Source organism: Gorilla gorilla, chromosome 20, assembly GCF_029281585.2.
Source record: "Gorilla gorilla gorilla isolate KB3781 chromosome 20, NHGRI_mGorGor1-v2.1_pri, whole genome shotgun sequence".
NCBI lineage: Eukaryota > Metazoa > Chordata > Mammalia > Primates > Hominidae > Gorilla > Gorilla gorilla.
The window spans coordinates 20,095,294-20,114,345 of NC_073244.2; the positions used below are offsets into that span (position 1 = coordinate 20,095,294).

Here is a 19,052-nt window from a genome sequence, read left to right on the forward strand (position 1 = left end):
CTTTGAGGTCTTTTTGTTACAGCAGCTCAATCTATACTCTCACTGATTCATAATCTTTGACTGTAGCAGGGTTAAGCCTCGAATTTTCCACCAGGAGATGACGCTGTGATTCTGTGCTGACTACACACACATTCAAGCCGTCTTGAGTGCTTTCACATTTTATTTTCAAGTATAAAGGCTTCATCGCAGAAGGAGGCCAGGGTTACAGGCAGTGGGCAAGGGGTCTGGAAGCCCAGGTGTAGGTGGACGTGCAGGCTAGCTGGCTCCCAGGTGCCACGGCCAGTCCTGTGGTGCCCTGTCTGTGCCTGGGACCCTCTTCTGGGTGCCAAGAGGCCGAGGTAGCTGTCAGAGGAGCTGGACATGGGGTGGAGGAGCATGGGTTCACATGACCGCACAACACTGGCACGTCTTTTGCTTAGGGCCACTTGCCTCTTCACCCTCGGTGGGGGCAGATGGCTCAGGCTGCCGGGCAGGCGCATAGGTGGGCACAGGGTGGGCACTGGGGTTGGCGCTGGGCCCCTCCCCCTGAAGCAGTGGCTGGCATTCGGCGGGCTGCTCTGGGGCTGGGGTCTCTGCCAGAAGGGGTGTGGCATCCCCCAAGGGGCCTTGGCCCTCAGCAGCGGTTTGGGGTTTCACTCCCTCCTCCAGGGCTCCTACTGGCTTCTCCTGGGGCTGGGGTGCTTCCTTCTCTGGCCTTGTCTCCGTGTTAGCCTCAAGGGGAGGCCCTGCCTCATTCACCTCCTCTGCCTGGGATTCACTTCCTTCCCTGGACCCTTGTTGTTCTAGATTCAGATCTCCCTCCGTCCCTTGGGTCTTCTCTGTCTCCAATGATTCCTCACCTCCCCTTTTCTCTGCCTCCAGTGTCTCCTCCCCTCCCCTTCTCTCTGCCTCCAGTGTATCCTCCCCTCCCTTTCTCTCTGCCTCCAGTGTCTCCTCCCCTCCCTTTCTCTCTGCCTCCAGTGTCTCCTCCCCTCCCTTTCTCTCTGCCTCCAGTGTCTCCTCCCCTCCCTTTCTCTCTGCCTCCAGTGTCTCCTCCCCTCCCTTTCTCTCTGCCTCCAGTGTCTCCTCCCCTCCCTTTCTCTCTGCCTCCAGTGTCTCCTCCCCTCCCTTTCTCTCTGCCTCCAGTGTCTCCTCCCCTCCCTTTCTCTCTGCCTCCAGTGTCTCCTCCCCTCCCTTTCTCTCTGCCTCCAGTGTCTCCTCCCCTCCCTTTCTCTCTGCCTCCAGTGTCTCCTCCCCTCCCTTTCTCTCTGCCTCCAGTGGTTCTTTGGTTGCCTCTGGCTCTTCCTCACCTCCTTTCTTCTCTACTCCCAATGGTTCTTCTACCTCCTCCTCCTCTGCCCCTCGCTTTTCCTCATCTCCTTCCTTCTCTGCCCTCAAATGTCCCTCAACTTTTCTCTCTATGCCCAGTGGTTCCTCAACTCCTTCCCTCTCTGTTCCCAGCTTTTCTGCACTTCCTCTGCTCTCCAGCTCCAACTCCTTCTCTCCTCCTTTCCTCTCTACCACTGGTGACATCTCCGCTTCATCCCTCCCTGTCCCTGGCTTTTCCTCACTTCCTATTCCCATGGATTCTTCTGCTTTTCTCTTCTCTGCCTCCCAGGTCTCCTTGCCTCCTCCCATCTCGGCCCCCTTGGCCCCCAGCAGGCTTTCATCTCCTCTCTCCCTCCCTGCCACCTCGGGCCCTTCCAACCCCTCCACCAGCAGCTCCTCCCACTCTTCACTGAGGGTCACTCTCTCCACCCAAATGAAGGATCCCTCCTCTCCTCCAGAGCCTCCCTGCCCATCACCCTCAGGGCTGCCCTGCGGCACATCTTCCCCTTCTATGGAAGCTGCTGCCTCTAATCTCTCCTGGAGCCTAGGCGAGCTAGTCTGCACGACCTCAGAGACCCTGCCTATCTCCCCCATGGCCTCTGCATTGCTGCCACCCACCCCCTCCCAGACCACCTCCACGATGCCCCTGTCCTCCTTCACCCAGGCCGGGAGCTCCAGGCTACCAGCTCCCTTCCTGTCTCCGATGGCTTCCAGCACCACTTCCTCCACCTTAGCCTCCAGCTCGGGGCCCGTGGCCCCTGTGGCACAGTCCTCTGTGGCCCTCAGCCCTTCCCACACCACACTCACCACGCCCCCTCCTTTGGCCTCACCCACCCGCCCTTCGGATGGCACTGCCCTCTGACTTAGCCCCTGCTCTGGAGTGGGGATAGGGCTGGGGCATGGGCCATTGGCTTCTGAGGAGTCTCCTGCTGCCCCAGGGACCTGCCTGGGGCCTGGCAGAAACCCTAAGACATCCTCCCTGGGCTCAGAGGGGGACTCTGGAGGCGTGCCCACTAGTCCAGCCGGCAGGGAGGCTCTCTTGTTCAGATCAGTCTGGCCTGGGGGAGTCAGAGGTGGAGGGGAGAGGACAAAAGGGAAGACAGGGTTAAGATGGAACAAAAGGACTGCCATCCACACTCCTCTTGAGTCACCCTCTCACACCCAGGCTCTGGGGTGACCTGACCCCCAGACCTAGGGGCTCCCACACTTACCTACAGAACCTGCCTCGACAATGGACTGGGAGAGAGGACGGTGACCCTGCAGAGATGGCGGAGACAAGGTCAGGCTGGCCCTCATCCCCACCTCCAGCCTCCCTGCATGCTAGGCTCCCACCCCACCACCCCCAAATACCCTCAGTGGCTCTCTATTACCTTCAGGATCAAACTCCACATTGTACCTCTGCCTTCTTCATCTATCTTATTGCCCTATGTTCCAGGGCCTTGCACACAGTAGGTGCTTAAACAATACTGCATCCCCATAGCCAATCTGTATTAGGGGCCTACTTTGTCAGTTACTGGTTACCATGCACAAGGGACACTTAAGCCTTTTGTTTTTGGCACTTACATTCCAATCAACATAAATACAAATTAATTTTTTTTTTTTGAGATGGAGTCTTGCTGTGTCGCCCAGGCTGGAGTGCAGTGGCGTAATCTCGGCTCACTGCAACGTCTGCCTCCTGGTTTCAAGCGATTTCCCTGTCTCAGCCTCCCTAGTAGCTGGGACTACAGGCACCTGCCAGCATGCCCAGCTAATTTTTGTTTGAGACAGAGTCTCACTCTGTTGCCCAGGCTGGAGTGCAGTGGTGTGATCTCAGCTCACTGCAACCTCTGTCTCCAGGGTTCAAGTGATTCTCCTGCCTCAACCTCCCCAGTAGCTGGGACTACAGGGACACACCACCATACCGAGCTAATTTTTGTGTTTTTAGTAGAGATGGGGTTTCACCATGTTGGCCAGGCTGGTCTCCAACTCCTAACCCTAAGTGATCTGCCCACCTCGGCCTCCCAAAGTGCTGGGATTACAGGTGTGAGCCACCATGCCTGGCCTATACTGTTGTTATTCCTATTTTAGAGATGGGAAAACTAAGGCTTGGGAAAGGAAATTGACTTGCCAAGACCACAGAGCAAAGTAAAAGCAGGAAGCGGATCTGAATGCAGACCTAGTGGCCAGGCTGCCCTTGGAGAAAGCTGCATTCCTGATTCCATGTCCTGCTTTGAGGCCTGCTGGCCATGCCCCCCCATCCTACTCCCCTGATTCCCCCCTCACCTGTCTGCGCCAGCTGGGCCTGCCTGAGGGCTTGTGCTGGGCACCTGTGGAAGCACTTTGCAACAGTTGCAGCTGGGACTGGAGTCTGAAGAAGAGAGAGGGCTGCTAGGAGCTGGGCCCCCAGGCTCCTTGGGCTCCTAGGCTCAAGCTACCACCTCCTTGGAACGTGCCCAGGGTCTCGATCTCACCCAGCTGGGGCAGGGTTCGGGCAGAGCTAGCAGGTCTCCACTCACGTGAACAAACTGTCTTCCAGGTTCCGGATTCGGGCCTGAGCTTGGCCCTCAGGTGACTGGGGGTCCTTCGAGGTGGAGTCTTCGGATGGCTCTGGCACTGCAGCTGCCCCATCCATTAGCCAACGTTCCCGGAGAGACTTCCTCTGGGCAGGGGAAGGGAGTTGGGGCTGGGCATACAGACTACCCCGGTCCATGTAAAGTCCCCTCCCGACCACTGCAGGCTGGGCAGGTATCTTATTACCACCTCACAACCAGTTAGATGCGACATACATCAGGCTGGGATACATGGCCACAGTGCCCCCCAACGCTGCAAGTGGGCAGACATCCCTTGTTCCAAACCCTTCCAAAATGAAACGGGCACTTCCAAAGTGAAATCAATGTCTCTCCCTACTGGCCCCTCCCTACCCCAAAGCTAGACTTCGGCTCCTCTCCATCTCCCCCAAATTGGGACAAACAGCATCACTGTCCCAGACTTTTCCCCAAATGGAACAAATGTCCCCATGACCACCCCACTTCGTCCCTCCCAGGCTGGGAAAGACATCCCCCGCCCCGGCCAAGCTGGAACAAACGCCCCCAACTGCCCGCTCCCCCCCAAAATTGGACAGAGGCTCCTATCGTCCCCCAAACCGACTTGCACAGACACCCCCCACTTCATTCCCCAGGCTAGGCAGGCGCCCCCGCCCGCCCCCAACCTTGAGACGCTCCACGCGGAGTTTCTCCTCCTCCAGCTCCCGGCGCGCGGCGCGGATCTCCTCCTGCAGCCGCCGCTTCTCCTGCGCACAGAGGACCCGGAGCTGCCCGCCGGCCGGGCGCGGCCTCCACCACCTCCTCTTCCCTCCCTTTCCCCTCCCTCCTCCGCGGGGCTCCCCGGAGCTCCCGGGGCTCCCGAGGCAGCGAGCCCGGCGGGGGTGGCCCAGCGCGGGTCTGCACCCAGGGCGGGGAGGGGGCTGCGGAGGCGCTGACTCAGCGGCGGGCGGAGTGGGGGGGGGGGGGGGGGGCGGGGCGGGGGCGGGGCCGGCCGCGCCCGGGATGCTGCGGAGGCCTCGCCCGCGCCCAATGGGGGTCTGTGGATGGGGGGTGTAGGGGGTGGGGCCTTGGGACAGCTATCAGGGGGAGGGGCAGAGCTGGGGAGCTGCGAGATACGAGGTTAAGAGAAATGGGGATCAAAGGGAGGGTGCGGCCGGACGCGGTGGCTCACGCCTGTAATCCCAGGACTTTGGGAGACCGAGGCGGACAGATCGCTTGAGGTCAGGAGTTCTAGCCTACCCTGGCCAACATGGTGAAAACCCGGCTCTACTAAAAATACAAAAATTAGCTGGGCGTGGTGGCAGGCGCCTGTAATCCCAGCTACCGGGGAGGCTGAGGCGGGAGAATCTCTTGAACCCGGGAGGCGGAGGTTGCAGTGAGCGGAGATCGCGCCACTGCACTCCAGCCTGGGCGACAGAGCGAGACTCCGTCTCAAAAAAAGAAAAAAGGAGGGGAGGGTGCTAGTGAGATGGGGGTCCGAAATGGGGATGCAGCCATGGGAGCCCAGAGTAATGGAGTGTAGACATGGAATCTAGAGAGATGGGGTGCAGAGGTGGGGGTGCAGAGAGATGGGGTACAGAAGTGGGGTACAGTGAGATGGGGTACAGAAGTGGGTGCAGATAGGTGGGGTGTAGAAGTTGAGTGCGGAGAGATAGGGTACAGAAGTGGGGTATAGAGAGATGGGGTGCAGGGAGATGGGGTTCCATAGATGGGGAATAAAAAGGAGGGTGCTAGTGAGATGGGGATCCAAAATGGGGGTGCAGCCATGGGGGTCCGGAGAGATGGGGTGCAGAGATGGGGATCAAAAGGAGGATGCTAGTGAGTAGTGAGATGGGAGTGCAGCCACGGGGTCCAGAGATACTGAGGTGTAGAGGTGGGGATCAGGGAGATGGGATACAGAGATAGGGGTCAGAAATATGGGGTACAGAGGTGGAGGTATGGATAGATGGGGTATGTAAGTGGGTGCGGAAAGTTGGGGTTCAGGGAGATGGAGGAGGGAAGGATGCAGGACAGAGATAGGATCAGAGTGGTAGAGACCCAGAGATGGGGGAGTCCAGAGAGACGAGGAAGTCAGGGATGAAAGTTCCCAAGGAAGAACTGTCAGGATGGGGGCTCCGAGGTAGGGAGATTTGAGAGATAGCGGTCTGATAAAAAGCGGTCCGAGAGATGCGGCTCAGGCATGGGGTTTTTGGGAGGCTGGGGTTCAGGAATGAGGCATAGACGATGCAGGCTCTGGAAGTGTGGGGGCCACAGCTCCCCATTCTGAGGGTGGTAGTGACCAGACAGGAACTGGGGGGCAGAGGGGGCTGAGAATTGGAGTGGGGAGCCCTGAGCGGGGCTGGAGCTGAGGGCGCTCTCCGCAGAGATGACGGAGAGACGAGAAGGGAGCATGGTGGAAAGTTTGGGGGTGCCCAGGGCGCGGGGAGGGCGTCACTTACAGCGATGACTTCTAGCCGCTGCCGGTAGAGGGAGCTCTCCGCCATGGGCCTGTTGGGAGAGGGCAGGGGCTTCGAGGGGCTCCCAGAGGCCGCACCCGTCTTGAACGCCCCTCTCTTGGCCAAGATCCCTGAGCAGTATGGAAATTGCCCCGAGCCCAGCACTTTGCCTCTGTTTCCCCTTTGCACCTGGGAAGAGTCTGGGCGGGGGGCGAGGGTCTTGGGAGGGGAACTGAGCAGTGACCACGACTGGTGAGGCTAAAGCCCTCCCTAAATCTGGCTTTGTCTCTCTCAGCCTCAGTTTCCTCATCTGTAAGATGGGCAGGAATAGCTTGACCACCCTGTCCTTGCCACCCCCGATCTCAGAGGACCCTTGCAAGGAGCTATTCATGCAGGGAAAAGCTTAGGGTACAGTGCTACAAAAATAGTCCCATTGTTTATGAATAATCACAATTTATATAATTCCATGATGAATAATATGTATGATTAATTATAATAACCGTCTCCAGTCCGACCTGCAGAAACTCTCAAATGCCACCAGGCCCCTAACAGGCTGTGTGCCTCTTTCTCTTCCCAGTCACACACCCTCTCTGGACCTCAGCTCCTATCCAGAATTTCTCAAGCGCTGGGGGGCAAGCGAGTCTGTGGCCCTCCCACTGTTGCCATGGTAACCCCAGAGCTGCCTCCTCCACCTGCTAACCCCCCTCCCTGGGGACAAGGATCACTGGGTCACTCTGCCTAGGACTGGACTCTGAGCTGGGAGGAGGGGGACTTGCCATTTAAGGTTTAACTCGAGATTCCCCTGTCATTGTCTTCCTCAAAACATCTCTACTTCTCATCCTCCAGAGTGGCCTCTGGACCCACTTAGGCTCCCGTGGAAGCTGGAGGGTGACTGTCATACTGCAAGATGATTAGGGACAGTCAGTGTCACACCAACCTTATCAACACAGACATGCATTGGGCACCCCTGACTATGTTGCTATGTTGACCACGTGTCACAGGCCAGTATCTAGAAAGCGATGTCTCTCTGCCTGTCATCTCCACCACCCGGCATGGACGGGCGCTGATCAAACCCTCAAACATTTATTAATTTGAACAGTCACCCTACTGGGTAAGCCTCATTGCCGGAACTCCAGCTAAGACCTCCCAGATCTTCTGTGGCCACAACGTGAAGGCTATCAGCACTTATAGTGCCATATATATGATACATATATACTATATATAGCGTATAGTGTTCTAAGTGCCCTATGGGGTTTCCGCTAGGTTCCCACAGCCACCTCTGCCTCCCCCTCCCTGCCTCTATCATGACACAGTGGCGTCAACTCTTTGCTGAGTTGACATTCCAGCTAAGAACAAAATCAGCCAACCATTAGCTAGCCCGTAACACGTGCCAGGTGCAATGTAATTCACTGAATCCTCCCAATGACTCTAGGAGGTAAGCTATATGAATGTGTCCATTTTATGGATGGGAAAACTGAGGTTCTGAGAAGTGGCATCAGTGTCCAAGGTCATGGAGCCAAGATCAGAACTTAAAGCTGTCAGATCCAAAATACTGAGAACACAGCTGGCGAGGGGGGCGGGGGTGCAGGTCTAGGAATCCCCATCAAGGTAGCTAAGAGAGCAGCCTGGAGACCCTGAATGCTGTTTGGGGCAAGGAATTGAAGTCATGCTTTTTTTTTTTTTTGAGTCGGAGTCTCGCTCTGTCACCCAGACTGGAGTGCACTGGCTCAATCTCAGCTCACTGCAACCTCCGCTTCCTGGGTTCAAGCGATTCTCCTGCCTCAGCCTCCTGAGTAGCTGAGATTACAGGCGTGCACCACCAAGCCCGGCTAATTTTTGTATTTTTAGTACAGATGGGGTTTCACCATACTGGCCAGGCTGGTCTCGAACTCCTGACCTCAAGTGATCTGACCGCCTCGGCCTCCCAAAGTGCTGGGATTACAGGCGTGAGCCACTGCGCCCGGCCACGAAGTCATGCTTTGCAAGATATCCCAAAGGAAGCCCAGATTCTGTGCTTATAGGTTTGCCCCTGGGGGAGGGCTGAAGTCCCGTGGTCTCCTGTACCACCCCCAAGATGTAATCTCCCTGCCTCTTCCTTGCTGGGGGGGATCGGGTTCCCATTGCTAAGCAACCAGGTTTGTAGTTGCTGAATAATGCAATGGAGGACCTAGAAGGGTGAGGAACCGAATTGGGGTCCCTAGTGTGGGGGGAAGCCCCTTTTCCAAAACTCTTTCCAAACCTCTGAAGCCCCCTCTACCCTTTTAACCTTAAAAAACTCTCACCCCTCAGCTATGAAAAGACTTCACACACCCCATTCCATCTTGCTTATCTCTAACTAACTCTGGAAGAACAACGTAGGCGGCCTGGGCTTCTGGCCACCCGCAAGAGTTGGTGACCATTTCATGAAGGAGGTCATCCTTGCAATGTTGCCATTGTCTTTCTCAGGCTGGGAGCTTTTAACTTCTGTTGGATCTCAAGCCTTTTCTCCCACCTTGGACACTGAGGGGGTGACTCTAGAGGCAAAACGTGGAACCCAGTGACCCTGACCTTCCCCACTCCCTGCACCACAGCAATAGCCCCACCCCCTGGCTGGACTTTGGGTTCTCAGCCCTGGCAGCGGAAAATCCCCGAAGAGGAAGGGGCAGGGGGAGCCTATATCTCTCTCCCACCCCATGACTCTTTAAGGAAGGGTGACACTGATGAGCCTATGGGGTTGGCTGGCCACCCCCTCCACTCCCCGGGTCCCCTTAGGAGAGGCCACTGGAGCTCTCGGCTCCCAGACAAGGCCAGCATCCCCCATGAGCCCCTCCCAAGGCCCTGCCCACCAGCCCCCCTGACCCCCCAGACACTTACATGGGTGTGGCCAGAGACCACACCTGGCTCTGCAGGGCCATCTCTGCCCAGAAGTTCACTTTCTGGTCTCCGAGTTCTGGACCCACCACCCGCTTGCCTGAAGGTGCCCCGGAGGCTGTGACTTGGCTGCCTGGAGTTGGGGGGGTGCTGCGGGCGGGCACCGCACCGGGAGAGCTGGTCCAGCAGGTTTGGGCCAGGGAGGCGGGAGGCACACCAGAGAGGGGGGCTGGGGGCTGGAGGGCAGTTCTGGGGAGGTACTATCAGCTGTCCTGATAAATTATTCACCAGCCTCTGGCCTCTTTGTTGCACTCAGCTGCCTCCCGGAAAACACACTTTCACACACGCGTGGTCAAGCGTGGGGGTGAGAGTACTGAGTCGGTGACTCCCCCTGCCACCAGAGAATGGCATTTCTACTTGGCACCCCAATCATCTTGAGTCTGCCTGCCTGCCAAGACTCACCCACAGGAGAGCACCATTGCATAGCACACAGGCTGGAGACTGTTTTATTTTTTTAGAGATGGGGGTCTCACTCTGTTGCCCAGGCTAAAATGTAGTAGTGCGATCATAGCTCACTGCAGTTTCAGACTCCGGGGCTCAAACAATCCTCCCTCCTCGGCTTCTCAAAGTGCTGGGATTACAGGCATGAGCCACCACACCTGGCAGATAACATTTTTTAAAATTATTTTTTAAGAACAGGCACAGTGGTGCATACGTGTAATCCTAGCACTTTGGGAGGCCCAGGTGGGTGGATCATCGGAGGGCGGAGTTCGAGACTGGTCTGACCAACATGGTGAAACCCCGTCTCTGCTAAATACAAAAAAAAACTTAGCTGGGCATGGTGGTGCATGCCTGTAACCTCAGCTACTTGGGAGGCTGAGGCAGAAGAATCACTTGAACCCAGGTGGCAGAGGCTGCAGTTAGCCAAGATCGCACCATTGCACTCCAGCCTGGGCAACAAGAGCAAAACTCTGTCTAAAAAAAAAAATTACTTTTTGAGCCAGGCACGGTGGCTCACGCCTGTAATCCCAGCACTTTGGGAGGCCGAGGTGGGCAGATCACGAGGTCAGGAGTTTGAGACCAGCCTGGCCAACATGGAGAAAGTCTGCCTCTGCTAAAGATACAAATTAGCCAGGTGTGGTGGCACACCTGTAGTCCTAGCTACTCAGGAGGTTGAGGCAGGAGAATTGCTTGTACCCAGGAGGCGGAGATTGCAGGGAGCTGAGATCATGCCACTGCACTCCAGCCTGGGTGACGGAGCAAGACTCCGTCTGAAAAAAAAAATTACTTTTTGATCGTGGTAAAATACACATAACAAAATTTACCATTAGTGGCATTTAGTATGTTCACAATATTATGCAGTCCTCACCACTGTCTGGTTCAGAATATTTTCATCAACCCAAAAGGAAGCGGTCACTACTCATTCCCCTGCCTCCCGTCCCTGGCAACCACCAATCTGTGTCCATCTCTATGGATTTGCCTATTCTGGACTTTTTGTTTTTCTTTTTTGTTTGTTTGTTTTTTTTAGACGGAGCCTCACTCTATCGCCCAGGCTAGAGTGCGATGGGCACAATCTTGGCTCACTGCAACCTCCACCTGCTGGGTTCAAGCAATTTTCCTGCCTCAGCCTCCCAAGTAGCTGGGATTACAGGCACCCGCCATCACGCCCAGCTAATTTTTGTATTCTTGTAGAGACAGGGTTTCACCATGTTGGCCAGGCTGGTCTTGAACTCCTGACCTCAGGTGATCCATCCTCCTTGGCCTCCCAAAGTGCTGGGATTACAGGTGTCAGCCACCGTGCCCGGACTATTCTGGATAGTTCTATAAAAATGGACTCACAGGCCGGGCGCGGTGGCTCATGCCTGTAATCCCAGCATTTTGGGAGGCTGAGGTGGGCGGATTACCTGAGGTCGGGAGTTCAAGACCAGCCTGACCAATATGGAGAAACCCTATCTCTACTAAAAATACAAAATTAGCCAGGCATGGTGGTGCATACCTGTAATCTCAGCTACTTGGGAGGCTGAGGCAGGAGAATCACTTGAACCCGGGAGGCGGAGGTTGCGATGAGCCGAGATCACGCCATTGCACTCCAGCCTGGGCAACGAGAGCGAAACTCGGTCTCAAAAAACAAACAAACAAACAAACAAAAGACTCACACACTATGTGGTCTTTTGTGTTTGGCTTCTTTCACTCAGCATCACGTTTTAAAATTTCATCCATGTAGCGTGTATTTATCGTTCCTTAATTCCTTTTTTTTTTTTTTTTTTGAGACAGAGTCTCGCTCTGTCGCCCAGGCTGGAGTGCAGTGGTGCAATCTAGGTTCACTGCAAGCTCCGCCTCCCGGGTTCACACCATTCTCCTGCCTCAGCCTCCCAAGTAGCTGGGACTACAGGCGCCCGCCAACACACCTGGCTAATTTTTGTATTTTTAGTAGAGACGGGGTTTCACTGTGTTAGCCAGGATGGTCTCAATCTCCTGACCTCGTGATCCACCCGCCTCAGCCTTCCAAAGTGCTGGGATTACAGGCCTGAGCCACTGTGCCCAGCCCCCTTAATTCCTTTTTTATGGCTGAATAATATTTCATCATATGACTATACTATATTTTGCTGATCCATTTATCCATTGATAGACATTTGAGTTATTTCCACCTTTTGGAGGAAATAAAATATTCTATTTATTATTTATTTATTTATTTGAGACAGTCTCACTGTGTCACCAGGCTGGACTGGAGTGCAGTGGTGTGATCTTGGTTCACTGCAACCTCTGCCCCCCAGGTTCAAGTGATTCTCCTGCCTCAGACTCCTGAGTAGCTGGGATTACAGGCATGCGCCACCATGCCTGGCTAATTTTTGTGTTTTTAGTAGAGGCGGGTTTCACCATATTGGCCAAGCTGGTCTTGAACTCCTGACCTCAAGTGATCCGCCCCCCAAAGTGCTGGGATTACAGACATGAGCCACCACGTCCAGCCTATTTAATTGTTTGTAGATTGATTTTATACTGTTAAATATTTAGATGTTGGAGCCAGGCATGGTGTCTCATGCCTGTAATTCCAACTACTTGGGAGGCGGAGGCAGGAGGATTGCTTAAGCCCAGGAGGTTGAGGCTGCAGTGAGTTGTAATCACGCCACTGCACTCCAGCCTAGGTGACAGAGCAAGACCCTATCTCAAATAATAATAATAATAAGGCATTATTCTAGGCATGGGGGCATTGGGTATAGACATGAACTAGACAAACAGAAAATGCTATTATGCAGCTCACTTTCTCGTATGGGGAGAGAGACAGATAATACACAAATAGAAAGAAATATAAAAGCAATTGGTGCCGGGTCTGGTGGCTCATGCCTGTAATCCCAGCACTTTGGGAGCCCGAGCAGGCAAATCACCTTAGGTCAGGAGTTCGAGACCAGCCTAGCCAACATGGCGAAACCCCGACTCTACTAAAAATACAAAAAATTAGCCGGCCATGCACCTGTAATCCCAGCTACTCAGGAAGCTGAGACAGGAGAATTGCTTGAACCTGAGAGGCAGAGGTTGCAGTGAGCCGAGATGGTGCTACTGCACTCCAGCGTGGGCAACAGAGCAAGACTCCTTCTCAAAAAAAAAAAATAATAGTAATAAAAAGAAGGCTGGGGCCAGGCACGGTGGCTCACGCCTGTAATCCCAGCACTTTGGGAGGCCGAGGCAGGCAGATCATGAGGTCAGGAGATCGAGACCATCCTGGCTAACATGGTGAAACCCTGTCTCTACTAAAAAATACAAAAAAAAAAAAAAAGAAAGAAATTATCCAGGTGTGGTGTGTGGTGGCGGGCACCTGTAGTCCCAGCTACACGGGAGGCTGAGGCAGGAGAATGGCATGAACCCGGGAGGCAGAGCTTGCAGTGAGCCGAGATCGTGCCACTGCACTCTAGCCTGGGTGACAAAGCGAGACTCCTTCTCAAAAGAAGAAGAAGAAGAAGAAGGCTGGGCACGGTGGCTCATGCCTGTAATCCCAGCACTTCCGGAGGCCAAGGTGGGTGGATCATGAGGTCAGGAGTTCAAGACCAGCCTGGCCAACGTGGTGAAACCCCATCTCCACTAAAAATAGAAAAATAAGCCAGCCGCAGTGGTGCGCACCAGTAATTCCAGCTACTCGGGAGGCTGTGGCAGAAGAATTGCTTTTGAATCCTGGAGGCAGAGGTTGCAGTGAGCCAAGATCGTGCCACTGAACTCCAGCCTGGTTGGCAAAGTGAGACTTTTTGTCAAAAAAAAATAATAATAATAAAATAAAAATAAAAGCAATTGGTGGCAACTGCAATTGGGGGTGAGTTATTGAGAATACCTGGAATGGGGCTAAAGAAGGAGTGCTCTTGTAGGCTGGGTTATCAGAGACCACTTCCCTGAAGAAGTGACATTTGAGGTGAGACCTGAATAGAGGAACCAGCCATGTGACTGTCATTTCAAGCAGAGAAAACGGCAGTGCAAAGACCCTGAGGTGGGAATGCAGTTGGGGGAGGGGTTAAGGGAAGTACTAAGCTGAAATGAAGTGACACAAGGGGATAGTGTGAGAAGATATGACCTGAGAAGTGGGCAGGGCCTGCTGGGGCAAGGTAGATAATTCGTATTTTTATTCTAAATTTGGTGGGAGCCTTTGTTTTATTTGTATTATTATTATTGTTTTAGAGATGGTGTCTTACTATGTTGTCCAGGCTGTTCTTGAACTCCTAGGCTCAAGCCATCCTCCCGCCTGAGCCTCCAGGGTAGCTAGGATTATGAGCAAGCCACTGTGCGTGGCTTGATGGGAACCTTTGAGAGGGAGGAGGTGGCTGGAACAAGGATGGAGAGAAGTGGATGAACCCAAAATCTGTTTGGAGGTGGAGTCAAGAGAGTTTGCTGATGAATTGGAGGGTGGCTAAAGAAAGAAATTAAGGCTGACTCCTGGGGTACTTTTTGGCATGAAAAACTGAATGGGTGAAATTGACACACACGGTGAGGAGGAGTAGGGTTGGAAGAACCAAGAATGTGGTTTTGGAAGTGTTCAGTCTGAAATGTCTATTAGACCGGAGACTGCTAGATGAGTCCAAAGCCTAGCGGAGCAGTCAGAGTTAGAGATATAAATTTAGGAGACATCAGCATAAAGATTATATATATATAATATATTTATATATTATATATTTATATATTATATATATTAATATATTATATATAATAATATATTTATTTATATATTATAATAATGTCTATAAATATAATATATATTAATAATATATAATAAATATATAATATAATAAATATAAATATATTTATTATCAATAATTTATTATTAATATATTAATATATTATTAATAATAAATTAATAAATATAAAAATAATATAATAAATGTATTATATCTATTATATTATAATATATAATATATTATATATTATTATATATTATATATTATATATAATTCTATTATATATAATATATATTATATATTATATATTATATTATTATATATAATATATATTCTATTATATATATTATATATTTATATATAATATATATTATGTTATTACATATAATATATTATATATTTATATATAATATATATTATATTATTACATATAATATATTATATATTTATATATTATATATTATATTATTACATATAATATATTATATATTTATATATAATATATATTATATTATTACATATAATATATTATATATTTATATATAATATATTATATAATATATATTAATATATATTATATAATATATAATATATTAATATATTTATACTTATCTATTAATATATTATATAATTATATATTATATATAATATATTATATTATTATATAATTATATAATATATTAATTATATATTATATATAATTCTATAATATATTATATATTATATATAAATATATTATATATGATATATTTAATTATAATATATAATATATATAATATTTAATTATAATAATATATAATATATTATTTATATATAATATATAATATATATAATATATAAATATATTATATATATATATTAGAAGTGGAGTCTCACCACTTGCCACGTTGCCCAGGTTGGTCTCAAACTCCTTGCCTCCAGTGATCCTCCTGCCACAGCCTCCCAAAGCACTGGGATTACAGGCGTGAGCCACCGCACCCAGCGTAGATTGTTTTTTTTGAGACTGAGTCTCACTCTGTCACCCAGGCTGGAGTTCAGTGGCACGATCTCGGCTCACTGCAACCTCTGCCTCACAGGTTCAAGGGATTCTCCTGCCTCAGCCTCCTGAGTAGCAGGCCCACACCATCACACCCACCTAAGTTTTTTTGTATTTTTAGTAGAGACGGGGTTCCACCACGTTGGCCAGGCTGGTCTCGAACTCCTGACCTCAAGTGATCCACCACCTCCGCCTCCCAAAGTGCTGGGATTACAGGCTTGAGCCACTGTGCCCAGCCCGGCCTAGATGTTTAAAACATGAGATTGAAATTTGTTACAGCCTGAGTCCCAATAGGAAAGATTGTGCACTTGAGGCTGGGGGCAGTGGCTCACACCTGTAATCCTAGCACTTTGGGAGGCTGAGGCGAGTGGATCATGAGGTCAGGAGTTCAAGACCAGCCTGGCCAAGATGGTGAAACCCTGTCTCTACTAAAAATACAAAATTAGCTGGGCGTGGTGGTAGGTGCCTGTAATCCCAGCTACTCGGGAGGCTGAGGCAGAGAATTGCTTGAACCCAGGAGGTGGAGGTTGCAGTGACCCAAGATCATGCCACTGCCCTCCAGCCTGGGCAACAGAACAAGACTCCTTCTCAAACAATAAAAAAAAAAAAAAAAAAAAAAAAAGGCTGGGCGCGGTGGCTCATGCCTGTAATCCCAGCACTCTGGGAGGCTGAGGCAGGCGGATCACCTAAGGTAACAAGTTCAAGACCAGCCTGGCCATGGTAAAACCCCGTCTCTACTAAAAATACAAAAAATTAGGTGGGCGTGCTGGCACATGCCTGTAATCCCAGGTACTTGGGAGGCTGAGGCAGGAGAATCACTTGAACCCCAAGAGGCAAAGGTTGCAGTGAACCGAGAACACACCATTGCACTCCAGCCTGGGCAACAAAAGCGAAACTCCGTCTCAAAAAAAAAAAAAAGATTGTGCACTTGAACACAGTGGTTGATGAGAACTTAATAGAACCCAGTTTATAAAGCTGGAGGGGAAACCATCAAGGCACAGTATAGACACCCTGGGTTAGCAACGCCTGGCAGCTGTGACCACCTCTTTGCCCTGGAGAGAGCTGTGTAGAGCTACTGCCTGTAGCAGAGGGATGTCACCAATGGGGCTTGGAGGGAGGGGACATGGGATAAACGTTTTTTTTTTTTTTTGAGACAGAGTCTCACTCTGTCGCCCAGGCTGGAGTGCAATGGTGCGATCTCGGTTCACTACAACCTCCATCTCCCAGGTTCAAGCAATTCTCCTGCCTCAGCCTCCCAAGTAGCTGGGATTACAGGTGCCCGCCACCACACCTGGCTAATTTTTAGTATTCTTAGTAGAAATGGGTTTTCGCCATGTTGGCCAGGCTAGTCTCGAACTCCTGACCTCAGGTGATCCACCTGCCTCGGCCTCTCAAAGCGCTGGGATTACAGGCATGAGCCACTGCGTGTGGCCAACTTTTTTTTTTTTTTCTTTAGACAGAGTCTTACTCTGTTGCCCAGGCTAGAGTGCAGTGGTGTGATCACAGCTCACTGCAGCCTTGACCTCCCTGGGCTCAGGTGATCCTCCCACCTCAGCCTCCTGAGTAGTGGGACTGTAGGCACACACCACCAACATGCTGCTAATTTTTGCATTTTTTTGTAGAGATGGGGTCTCACTACGTTACCCAGGCTGGTCTTGAACTCCTGGGGCTCAAGCCATCTGCCCGCCTCAGCCTCCCAAAGTGTTGGGATTACTGGTGTGAACCACTGTGCCCAGCTAAACATCTTTTTTTAGTGTTATTTTATTTATTTATTTATTTAGAGACAGGGTCTTTCTCTATCACCCAGGCTGGAGTGTATTGGCATTATTATAGCTCACTGCAGCCTCAAACTCCTAGGCTCAAATGATCCTCCCACCTCAGCCTCCCTAGTACCTGGGCCTACAGACACAAACCACCACACCCAGCTAATTTTTAAAAATGTCTCCTTTCCTTCATTCCTTCCTTCCTTCCTTCCTTCTTTCCCTCCCTCCCTCCCTCCCTTTCTTTCTCTCTTTCCTTCTTTCTTTCTTTCTTCCTTTCTGCAGAAACAGGGTCTCCCTATATTACCCAGGCTGGTTTCAAGCAATCCTCCTGCCTCGTCCTCCCAAAGTGTTAAAATTACAGGTTTGAGCCACTGTGCCTGGCTGGGATAAACACCTTGGCTTCACTCTCCTCTCTTTCATCAGGTGACCCCAAGGAAGCCAGAGGGGAAGGAAGGTGAAACAGAAGTCTGAGAAGGGGTGCTTGTGAAGTAGAAGGAAATCAGGAGGGGGTGGTGTACCCAAAGACCAAGGAGCTAATGAAGAGGAGGACAGGGAATGAAGTCAGTGATTGAATCTGCCAAACGGACATCATAGGTGCTCTTGTCAGAAAAAGCTCCCAGAAGCCGGGCGCGGTGGCTCATACCTGTAATCCCAGCACTTTGGGAGGCTGAAGCGGGCAGATCATGAGGTCAGGAGTTCGAGACCAGCCTGGCCAACATGGTGAAACCCCGTCTCTACTAAAACTACAAAAAAATTAGCTGGGCGTGGTGGCACACGCCTGTAATCCCAGCTACTCCAGAGGCTGAAGCAGGAGAATCGCTTGAACTCGGGAGGCGGAGGTTGCAGTGAGCCAAGATCACGCCACTGCACTCCAGCCTGGGCGACAGAGTGAGACTTCGTCTCAAAAAAGAAAAAGAGCCCTCTCATCAATCTTCCCGCGTCCACCGATTCCTCCTCCTTGGTCGCCGCGTCCTTGGCTGGCGTCAGAAAAATGGCTACAAACTTCCTAGCACATGAGAAGATCTGGTTTGACAAGTTCAAATATGACGACGCAGAAAGGAGATTCTACCAGCAGATGAAGGGGCCTGTGGCAGGTGCCTCCCGCCAGGAGAACGGCGCCAGCGTGATCCTCCATGACATTGTGAGAGCCAGAGAGAACATCCAGAAATCCCTGGCTGGAAGCTCAGGCCCCGGGGCCTCCAGCGGCCCCAGCGGAGACCACAGCGAGCTCGTTGTCCGGATCGCCAGTCTGGAAGTGGAGAACCAGAGCCTGCGTGGCGTGGTACAGGAGCTGCAGCAGGCCATCTCCAAGCTGGAGGCCCAGCTGAACGTGCTGGAGAAGAGCTCGCCTGGCCACTGGGCCACGGCCCCGCAGACCCAGCACGTGTCTCCCATGCGCCAAGTGGAGTCCCTGGCCAAGAAGCCAGCCACACCAGCAGAGGATGACGAGGATGATGACATTGACCTGTTTGGCAGCGACAATGAGGAGAAGGACAAGGAGGCGGCACAGCTGCGGGAGGAGCGGCTACGGCAGTACGCAGAGAAGAAGGCCAAGAAGCCTGCACTAGTGGCCAAGTCCTCCATCCTGCTGGATGTCAAGCCTTGGGACGATGAGACGGACATGGCCCAGCTGGAGGCCTGTGTGCGCTCTATCGAGATGGACGGGCTGGTCTGGGGGGCCTCCAAGCTGGTGCCCGTGGGCTACGGTATCCGGAAGCTACAGATTCAGTGTGTGGTGGAGGACGACAAGGTGGGGACATACTTGCTGGAGGAGGAGATCACCAAATTTGAGGAGCACGTGCAGAGTGTCGATATCGCAGCTTTCAACAAGATCTGAAGCCTGAGTGTGTGTATGTGCGCGCGTGCGTAAGGCCCTGCCACGATTAAAGACTGAAACCGGCAAAAAAAAAAAAAAAAAGAAAGAAAAAGAAAAAAATGTTCCCGTGAAAGGGGGCCAAGAACCCAGCCCAGTTGGCATGGCTGGA

The 19,052-nt window shown here is 51.5% G+C and overlaps 2 protein-coding genes across 2 annotated transcripts; one reads left to right on the forward strand and one right to left on the reverse strand.

The window, feature by feature from the left end:
• Window positions 1-142: 142 nt before the first annotated feature.
• PALM3 (paralemmin 3) lies at window positions 143-9,783 on the reverse strand. Its single transcript, XM_055371953.2, has 7 exons — window positions 9,119-9,783; window positions 6,269-6,317; window positions 4,496-4,576; window positions 3,804-3,946; window positions 3,571-3,655; window positions 2,520-2,565; window positions 143-2,366 (listed from the first exon to the last, which is right to left on the reverse strand). Exons 1-7 carry the CDS (start codon window positions 9,157-9,159, stop codon window positions 382-384), a joined length of 2,430 nt encoding a protein of 809 aa, XP_055227928.1. The 5' UTR covers window positions 9,160-9,783; the 3' UTR covers window positions 143-381.
• An 8,196-nt stretch (window positions 9,784-17,979) lies between these two features.
• Window positions 17,980-18,977, forward strand: LOC101131825 (elongation factor 1-delta-like). Its single transcript, XM_019015551.4, has one exon. The coding sequence runs from the start codon at window positions 18,059-18,061 to the stop codon at window positions 18,902-18,904; it is 846 nt and encodes a 281-aa protein (XP_018871096.2). The 5' UTR covers window positions 17,980-18,058; the 3' UTR covers window positions 18,905-18,977.
• Window positions 18,978-19,052: the final 75 nt, after the last annotated feature.

Coding starts and splice junctions, on each gene's coding strand:
- PALM3 (XM_055371953.2), bottom strand. CDS start 9,159: ATGGCCCTGCAGAGCCAGGTGTGGTCTCTGGCCACACCCAT. Junction 4,577..6,268: donor AGCGGCTAGAAGTCATCGCT/GTAAGTGACGCC, acceptor CTCTGTGCGCAG/GAGAAGCGGCGGCTGCAGGA. Junction 3,656..3,803: donor CTGGAAGACAGTTTGTTCAC/GTGAGTGGAGAC, acceptor TCTCTTCTTCAG/ACTCCAGTCCCAGCTGCAAC.
- LOC101131825 (XM_019015551.4), top strand. CDS start 18,059: ATGGCTACAAACTTCCTAGCACATGAGAAGATCTGGTTTGACAAGTTC.